The following is an 8,653-nucleotide window of genomic DNA, read 5'->3' on the forward strand; positions in this document are numbered from 1 at the left end:
GTCGCCCCCAAACCTCGAGGGGGAGAGCGGGTCGGAGGGTGTAGGGAGAGCCAAGGCGGAGGGCGGCGCAGGTCCCCCGGGTGGGGAGGGGATCCCGGGCACGTCGGGACTCGGCCGTGTTCACGGGGCCGGAGGACGGCAGCGGCAGAGACTCCTCTGCGGCTTTCCCCCCCTCCGCCCTGGGATCCCGGGCTGGGACTGCGGAGAAGCCGTGCGGGGGAAGCGGGCATGCAGGCCCCCAGAGCCGCCGGGGGCACGGGCCGGGGGGAGGCGGCTCCTCCCCGGGGTCCGGCGACGCCGGGCCCCGCCCTGCGGAGCGGAGGACCCCACGGGGCCTTCGGGGAGGGGACGGCGGCAGCCCGGGGACAGGAGCGCGGCCCCCGGGGGCGGGGAACCGGCGTCCACGGCGCTGCCACCCGCGCGCGCCTCCGGGTGACGTCCCCGCCGCCGGGGGAGGGGGCCGCGGGCGGGCGGAAGTGACGCAGGGCCCAGCGCCCGGGCCATGGCGGCGGCGGTGGCGGGGGACCGGCGTCCACGGCGCTGCCACCCGCGCGCGCCTCCGGGTGACGTCCCCGCCGCCGGGGGGGGGCGCGGGCGGGCGGAAGTGACGCAGGGCCCAGCGCCCGGGCCATGGCGGCGGCGGCGGCGGCGGTGCGAGCTGCTGTCTGAGCGGCGGCTGGGGACCGGACGGCCTCGGCCGGAGAGCCCGGTCCCGGGAGCGGCGCTGCGGCGGCTGGGGCGCCGACGGCGGGACCCGGGTGAGGGGCCGCGCGGGGGCGCGGTGCGGGGAGCCCCGGAGGGCGGGGTCCGCGCGAGGGCCGGGCCCCCTGACACCCTTCCCCCATCCGCCAGCCCACCTCTCCGGCGCGGCGGCGGGGCAGCCGTGGTGCGGTCACCATGACGACGCCGGCGAACGCCCAGAACGCCAGCAAAACGTGGGAACTGAGCCTGTATGAGCTCCACCGGACCCCGCAGGTGACAGGGGCTCTCCGACTGCAACTTACTGCCTTTCACTAGACGGCTCCATCCGCAGACTCCCTTCTCACAGCCGCTTTTCCACTTTTGGCCCCTTTTCCACCCAGCTTCTCACTCCCTTACCCTGCTTTGGAATCACTTTTCACATTTAGCTCGTTTAATCCTCAAAACTGACGTGCCAGAGAGGTAGAGCCAAGTATTATTGTCTTCACTTGAAAGATAGTAAACAGGCTGAAATGAACTTCCCTGGTCTTCAGTTCCGCATCATAAGTGTGTGCATTTAAGACTCCCCTTGGGAGTGCATTAAAAATGGAATTCTGGGCCGGATCTCACACACACACCGTCCCCACACACACACACTAACAGTAATGGGATGGGACCCCAGACTCTGCATTTGTAGCATGCACCATAAGGGATTCTGATATAGGCAGTCCCAGGACCGCACTGGAAGAAATTCTGTTGACTAAAGTCTTCCCCAGAAGGAAAATCTGTGCCGTGCCCATCTCCAGGCCTATCGCCAAACCTCAGATCATCCTATTTCAAAGCACCTACTCTTAGGATTTCTCTCTTCCTCAAGTGGCCAAATGGGGTACCCAGATTCTGCCATCTCACTGCATTTCTCAAGACTCCAGTTTCATGGACTGCTTGTTTCTAAGATCCCTTTTACCTCTTTCCACCACCGCCTTTCCACTCGTCACCGTCTCCAGGAAGCCATCATGGATGGCACCGAGATTGCGGTTTCCCCCCGGTCGCTGCACTCAGAGCTCATGTGCCCCATCTGCCTGGACATGCTGAAGAACACGATGACAACCAAGGAGTGCCTCCACCGGTTCTGCTCTGACTGCATCGTCACAGCCCTGCGCAGCGGGTAACAGGAGGGACGTGTTTGAGGTGGGGGCAGGGGGAGAGAGCGGGCCCTCCGTCCCCAGTGACTGAAGGCTCAGGGCCACCTTTCTCCCACCCCAGGAATAAGGAGTGCCCTACCTGCCGAAAGAAGCTGGTATCCAAGCGGTCTCTGCGGCCAGACCCCAACTTCGATGCTCTGATCTCTAAGATCTACCCCAGCCGGGAGGAGTACGAGGCCCACCAAGACCGGGTGCTCATCCGCCTCAGCCGCCTGCACAACCAGCAGGCGCTGAGCTCTAGCATCGAGGAGGGGCTGCGCATGCAGGCCATGCACAGGTTTGGGGGCCACAGGGAGGTGGACGCGGGGCGATGGGAGGAGCCACGGGTCAGACACCTGGGGGTCTCTGCTGCTAGGCCCCAGCCTCGTGAGCGCCCACCACCATCTGACTGCATGCCTGGAGGTCGTGGATGTGAACAGAGCTTTTTAGTTAGTAACTAGCACTACTATTGGGTTTTTTTTCTTAATACTTATTTATTTGGCTACAGAGGGTCTTAGTTATAGCATGTGGAATCTAGTTCCCTGACTAGGGATCAGCCCAGGTCCCCTGCAGTGAGAGTGCAGAGTCTTAGCCGCTGGACCACCAGAGAAGTCCCTGGCACTGTTATTCTTAATGAATACCTCGCCTTCTGACTTTCTAGAAGTTAGAGCAGTAGAGTGACTTTTGAGCATAAGCTTTGGGGTCACACTGCCGGGAAGTAAATCACCTCCTAGGGCAGCATCGCTCAGTCTTCAACGTGTATTTGAATTACCTGAGTTTTGTTTAACATGTACGTTCTAATTCGGTAGGTCAGAAGTTGGGCCCAGATTCTGTGCTTCTTCAAGCCTGTGCTACTGGGTCTTAGACCACACTTTGAGAGGCAAAGCGACTATGATCTCAGACTAATGATTTAACCTCTCTAAGCCTCAGTTTCGTCAGCCATTAAAAAAATGGTATAATTACCTGCATCTGTAGGATTTGTGTAATTTGAGGCAATCAGTGCAAACACCAACGTGCTTGGCACATAATTAGTATGGAATAAATATTAGGAATCATCGTTGAGATTTCCCTGGTTTCTTAATTCTCTGAAGTTTAAAGTCGAAAGCCCTTATCCTTGGTGCTTTCTAATCTCGACCACTTGCTCCCACAGGGCCCAGCGTGTGAGGCGGCCGATGCCCGGGTCAGATCAGACCACGACGATGAGTGGGGGCGAAGGAGAGCCCGGGGAGGGAGAGGGGGATGGAGAGGACGTGAGCTCAGACTCGGCCCCGGACTCTGCCCCAGGCCCTGCTCCCAAGCGACCCCGAGGAGGGGGCGCAGGGGGCAGCAGTGTAGGGACAGGGGGGGGTGGCACTGGTGGGGTGGGTGGGGGCGCCGGCTCTGAAGACTCGGGTGACCGGGGAGGAACCCTGGGAGGGGGGACCCTGGGCCCCCCAAGCCCTCCCGGGGCTCCCAGCCCCCCAGAGCCAGGTGGAGAAATCGAGCTCGTGTTCCGGCCGCACCCCCTGCTCGTGGAGAAGGGAGAATACTGCCAGACTAGGTGAGAGCCTCGTCCTCCCCAGACCACTGAGAAACCAAGGGCCATGGTCTGCATCACAAGTGGGCCTCGCCCAGACCCAGAAAGAGCCCCCAGCCCAGCGGCCCTGTGCCCATCTCCCACTTGGCGGCTCCATTTGAGGCGTCTGTGCCCTCAGTCTGCCCCCTTTCCTACCCAGGTATGTGAAGACCACTGGGAATGCCACAGTGGACCATCTCTCCAAGTACTTGGCCCTGCGCATTGCTCTCGAGCGGAGGCAGCAGCAAGAGGCGGGGGAGCCGGGAGGGCCTGGAGGGGGCACCTCTGATGCCACCGCGGGACCTGATGGGGGTGGAGGGGAGGGTGGGGGTGCCGGAGGAGCCGACGGCCCTGAGGAGCCTGCCTTGCCCAGTCTGGAGGGCGTCAGCGAGAAGCAGTACACCATCTACATCGCTCCCGGGGGCGGGGCTTTCACGGTGAGCGCCCCTGAGTGTCGGGGGCGGGGAGGATAGGGGGGGTGCGCAGCCGCAGACGCGACAGCCTCAGCGACCCGCCCTCTCCGCTGCATCTCGGTCTCCTTTCCGTGTCCGTCCTTCTTCCCCATCGCCCGTGTCCTCGCTGTGCCCCGTTTATTGTTTCTTTGTCTTTCCTCTCCCTTTGGTCACTTTTCCTCTCATCTTACCATCTTTTCCAACTCACTTTTCTGCTCCCCCTTCCGTCACCTCTGTAGACGCTGAATGGCTCCCTGACCCTGGAGCTGGTGAATGAGAAGTTCTGGAAGGTGTCCCGACCACTGGAGCTCTGCTATGCCCCCACCAAGGATCCAAAGTGACCCCACAAGGGACGGCCAGAGAATGGGGCCATGGGGTGTCCTGGAGTCCTGGCCCACCCCCTGCCTGGCTTCTTTGTCCCCCAGAGCCCCCCAGCCTGACCAGCCAGCAAGAGACACAAACAGGACGAGTGGCTTTTATACAAAGTATCTATATCAGATTCTTCTATATTGTACAGAGTGGGGCTTGGCCCCTGTCTGCTGCCTTTTCTATTGCCCTCAACCTCCCGTCCACAAGATGCTGGGGAGAGTGAAAAGCCCTCCCCTCCGTGCCCTCCTACCAACAACAACAAATTTGCTTTTTTTTCCTCTTTGAAACCTGCGGTTCTGTGTCTCTTTATCAGGGGTGTACTAGAAGGAGATGGAAACAAAGATTGGGGAGAGAACCCTAGAAATCATGGAGAGTCAGTCTTGGAAATGGGGAGGAGATGTCAAAGGCTATTCATGGTGTGTAGGGCCCGTTTTCCTGAATCTTCAAATCAGCAAATACGTAGGAAAATAGGAACCATCTGTGAAGCTGGAAGAGTGGAGAGGTGTGAAGTCAGTTCCCAAGCTTGCCCCTGTGACCTGAATGCCCAGGCTGGGATCAGGGGTATAAGTACCACAGCTTAAAAGTAGCTTAAGAGGAAGGTGTGTCTGTAGACATGGCGGGCCTTGATGTTTGGAAGGGGGATGATTCCTTGACCGTGCCTGAGAAGCTGGGGAGAAAAGGCGCGGAGGTGGGGAGGGCTGCGAGGAACTGCCTGCAGACGTGCTGCGACCCCGCCTCCCTGCCCAGGATTGTAGCTCCGCACCGTCCCGGAGGCGGTTGAGAGCAGAGGGCTGGGGGTGTTCGGTGAAGCTCTCGCTGCCCGCCCACCTCGAGAGGGGCTGCATCTGGGCAGTGTGGCGCCGGGCTGCGGAGGAGTCCCTCTCCAGAAGGGACCAAAGCTGCCCCCGGGCCGCGCTTCGACCTCTCTGCCCCTCACACTTCCTGTTTCCGTCGCCTTATGCGCCCCCAACTCCGGCGGCTGGCTCAGCCTCGGCCCTCCTAGCGGAGGGGTCAGCCTGGGGGTCTGACCTGCCGACCCAAAGGGCACCCCACTGCACACTTAGCATTTCTCGATGACGCCCTCTCGTGCCCACCACCCTCTGTGCGGCGGACGCGGGGAGTCCTCTGCAGCCCTGGTGACCGGGCGCCCACCCCTGAAACCGCTCACCCTGCAGAAACGGAAAACACCCGCTTCCCCCTCCAGGGAGGAGCCCCTTCTCCCCTCTCCTGGCGCCTCCATCCTGGCTCCCTTTCTCTCCTGCTTCAGGCATCCTGGGGGGAGACGCCCCCGGGACATGAGGGCGACGGGAAGGTAGGCATCTCTCCCGGTGTTTCAAAGGAGAGAAACCGATGGGGAGCAGTCGAGGGAGTACTGAGGTGGGAGCCGAAGAATCTGGAGTGAAGCCGGCTTCTTTTTGGTTCCAGAGGCTGCCTGGAGCGACTGCCCCCCCCCCCCCCCCCTACCCCCACCACTCCCAGCCAGCCCGGCAGCCTGCTCCCCGCCCTCTTGCTTCTCCCAGGAGTCGCAGCGGGCCGCCCGGTCCCTTCCCTCCTCGGGCCCCAGGCCGCACCGCCCCACCCTCGCCCTCTGCCTCTCCCGCTCCCCTCGCCCGCCCTGCTGCCGCGTTCCTTCGCCGCCCCCCGCCCTTGAGACAACTTCACAGGCCTCCCTTTTCTGATGACTCCATGTGAGTGCCGCGCAGAGCTGTCGCCCCAGGGACACCTTCCTTGCCCACAACAAAGAAAAAGTGACTCCCAGCCCGGACCGACGCCTCTCTTCCCCAGTACGGGCCGAAGCGGGTACAGGAGACGCCAGTTCCGTCCCTCCCACCCCCTAGGCTAGTGCCCCAAGTCCTTTGGCCTCTCCCAGTTTGGCCCGCACCTGTGGGTGAGGCAGAGTGAGACACCAAGTATACAAAAGGGAGCTTGACTTTTGCTGAAGGACAAGATACAGAGGAAAGGAGGTGAATTAACAAATTGTGCAGATCTCTGACAGCTGCTTACAAACCATGCAACCTTGCTTCAGAAAGGGCCTTGTGAGGTGGGACCCGCATGTGTACAAGGAGAGACCCTCCTTGTCCAGTCTGATGTGCACGGGGTGTGTGGGGCGGGGTACAGAACCGCTGCGGTAGATTGCTCTGGTCCTTAGAGGATGAATGACAAGCGGTCCCTGCAGGAGGGGTCCCAGACATGGTGCGGAGTGATTAAGAAGCGCTAGAAACTGCAGGGTGGTTAAGGAGAGCTTCACAGAGAAGGTGCCTCCAAGGAGGGGAGCTGGAGGGAACGGAGGAACAAGGGGAGTCTCTCTCTCCCCTCTACTTCCTCTCATTTTATCGTTTCCAGGCTCCTTGATCCCCAGACCTTAGCAGATTTGTGTCTATGTGCATAAGCTGAGCCCCCGAGCCCAGGGCTGCAGGAGATCCCTGCCCAGCTGAGGCCTAACCCTGAGGCCTCTGCTGTTGCCTGGCTACCACCCGAACCCTGGCAAACTCCTCACAGGAACCCGGGCTCCTCGGGGAGAAGGCAGGAGTCACTGAGGCCCTCAGCCACCGGTTTGGTGGGGGGCAGGGCTCAGCCTGCCTGTACCACCTCTGTCCCTCTGGCTCCCCCCCCCCCACCGCAAGCGGCTACTCTCACCATCACCCCCCTCCCCAACATGTGGGGGGCCCAGGCAGAGGAGGAGGACGCAGGACAAACACCCGGCCCCCCATCTGCCGTCACCCCCCTGCTGACCCTGCTCCACCACGAGGCCCTGTCCAGCCTGGCCTGCGGACCTCCTCTTCGCTTGCCCCCAGCCCTCCCAGCACTGCCTGGTGCATGTGAGTGAGCGGCCCTTTCCCTGTCCGCCTCCTCCAAACACCCTTCTGCCTTGACAACCATCCACGCCCAGTGGGAAGGACAGAGGAGGGCCCTGGGGACAGACTCCCCCCACAGTGGGAGCGACTGCCTCCTGGTGGGAGGCAGGATGGAGCACGCTCCCCACCGCACCCCACTCTGGACAGAGCCGCCACATCAGGCGACTGACTCGGAACTGCAGCGGCCCAGTCCACCTCACTTCTAGTTCACAATCTAATCCCCCGGGAAAAGCTTTCCTTAGGAAGGAATCTGTACTTTCAATCCCTTGTCCTCCACCTGAGAAGTTTAACCAGGCTGCCTGGGACCTGCTGTCATCTGGGATGGATTCGATTCCCTGTGGGTTTTTTGAAAGCGTCACTTTATAGAAACAACTGAATCCCCAGAGATCTCCATGACAACCCCCACCATCAAAATCCTAGTCACCCAAAAAAACTCCCACCCAGCCCCGTCACTCCCCCCAGAGGCTGCTGGGTGCTTCTTGCTCCACCCAGCACCCCATCGGATGAGGCCACCTCCCTGTGCCTGCTCCTGGCCCCACAGGCCATGGCAGGGTTTTCTGTGGGCTTCACCACACTTCTCGCTAAGAATAGAGCCCAGACGAAGGCTGCTCTTTCCAGCAGCACCGGGGGCTTCTTATTAAAAGGTGAAAACAGGCACATATCCAGGGAGGCAGCAGGGAAATGGAGGAGATGGAGACCAGAGGAGGAAGGAGCCAAGTGAGACTGGAGGACAAAGTGGGAGGTTCTGGATGCGGAAAAAGTAGAGCAGGGCTGGGTAGAAGCCCAGCAAGAGACCGCTGGCCAATGCAAGCACTTCCTGGCATTTGTACTTCTTCCACAAGACTGCTCGCTTACTGTCTTGTTCATGTGCCGGGAAACTGGTTTTGAACAAGAATCAGCAGGGAGTCCCAGGAGCATCCCTCAAGATGGGCACCCTTGGGCCCAGCCTAGCCCTGAGAAGGGCACCATCATCACTGACTTGTTTTTGTTTAAATATTCATTTATTTATTTTTGGCTGCGCTGGGTCTTCGTTGCTGCGCTCCGGTTTTCTCTATTTGCGGCGATCAAGGGCTGCTCTAGCGGCAGCGCACTCTGAGGTGACTTCTCGTTTCCAAGCACAGGCTCTAGGCTCGAGGGCGTCAGTAGCCCAGGCTCTAAAGCGCTGGGTCAGTAGTTGCGGCACGTGGGGTTAGTTACTGCGAGGTGTGTGGGATCTTCTCGGGCCAGGGATCGAACCTCTGTCCCCTGTATTAGCAGGTGGGTTCTTAACCACTAGACCGCTCAGGAAGCGGCGTCATCACTGACACTTGTAAAAGTTTCTGCTGGGGGAGTTACCCCTTGGACCCTTGGACGGCACCTTCAATAAATGTATTGTTCTTGTTCATGTTCTAGGATAAGGTAGACCTTCATTCTTGTATTAACTTCCCCTTTATAAAGAATACTCTTTAGACCTTGGCAGATTTCTCCCAGTGCTGTATCAGAGAAGCTGGTTGTTGCCACACATAAGAAGGGATTGAAGAACCTTAGCGGTGAAAGGATCGCTTGAGAGGCTGCGGGTCAGTT

General features: G+C 60.2%; 1 protein-coding gene across 1 annotated transcript; it reads left to right on the top strand.

The window, feature by feature from the left end:
• Positions 1–483: 483 nt before the first annotated feature.
• On the top strand, positions 484–4,522 carry RING1 (ring finger protein 1). The gene is made up of 7 exons (XM_015102650.4): positions 484–758; positions 853–975; positions 1,683–1,843; positions 1,942–2,157; positions 3,010–3,399; positions 3,575–3,851; positions 4,106–4,522. Exons 2-7 carry the CDS (start codon positions 898–900, stop codon positions 4,205–4,207), a joined length of 1,224 nt encoding a protein of 407 aa, XP_014958136.2. The 5' UTR covers positions 484–758; positions 853–897; the 3' UTR covers positions 4,208–4,522.
• Positions 4,523–8,653: the final 4,131 nt, after the last annotated feature.

Source organism: Ovis aries, chromosome 20, assembly GCF_016772045.2.
Source record: "Ovis aries strain OAR_USU_Benz2616 breed Rambouillet chromosome 20, ARS-UI_Ramb_v3.0, whole genome shotgun sequence".
Classification (NCBI taxonomy): domain Eukaryota; kingdom Metazoa; phylum Chordata; class Mammalia; order Artiodactyla; family Bovidae; genus Ovis; species Ovis aries.

What these genes read in the sequence shown, in the direction of transcription:
- RING1 (XM_015102650.4), top strand. Translation starts at nt 898, where the DNA reads ATGACGACGCCGGCGAACGCCCAGAACGCCAGCAAAACGTGGGAACTG. An exon ending in CGCATGCAGGCCATGCACAG is followed by an intron (nt 2,158 to 3,009) that starts GTTTGGGGGCCA and finishes TTGCTCCCACAG; the next exon opens with GGCCCAGCGTGTGAGGCGGC. An exon ending in GGAGAATACTGCCAGACTAG is followed by an intron (nt 3,400 to 3,574) that starts GTGAGAGCCTCG and finishes TTTCCTACCCAG; the next exon opens with GTATGTGAAGACCACTGGGA.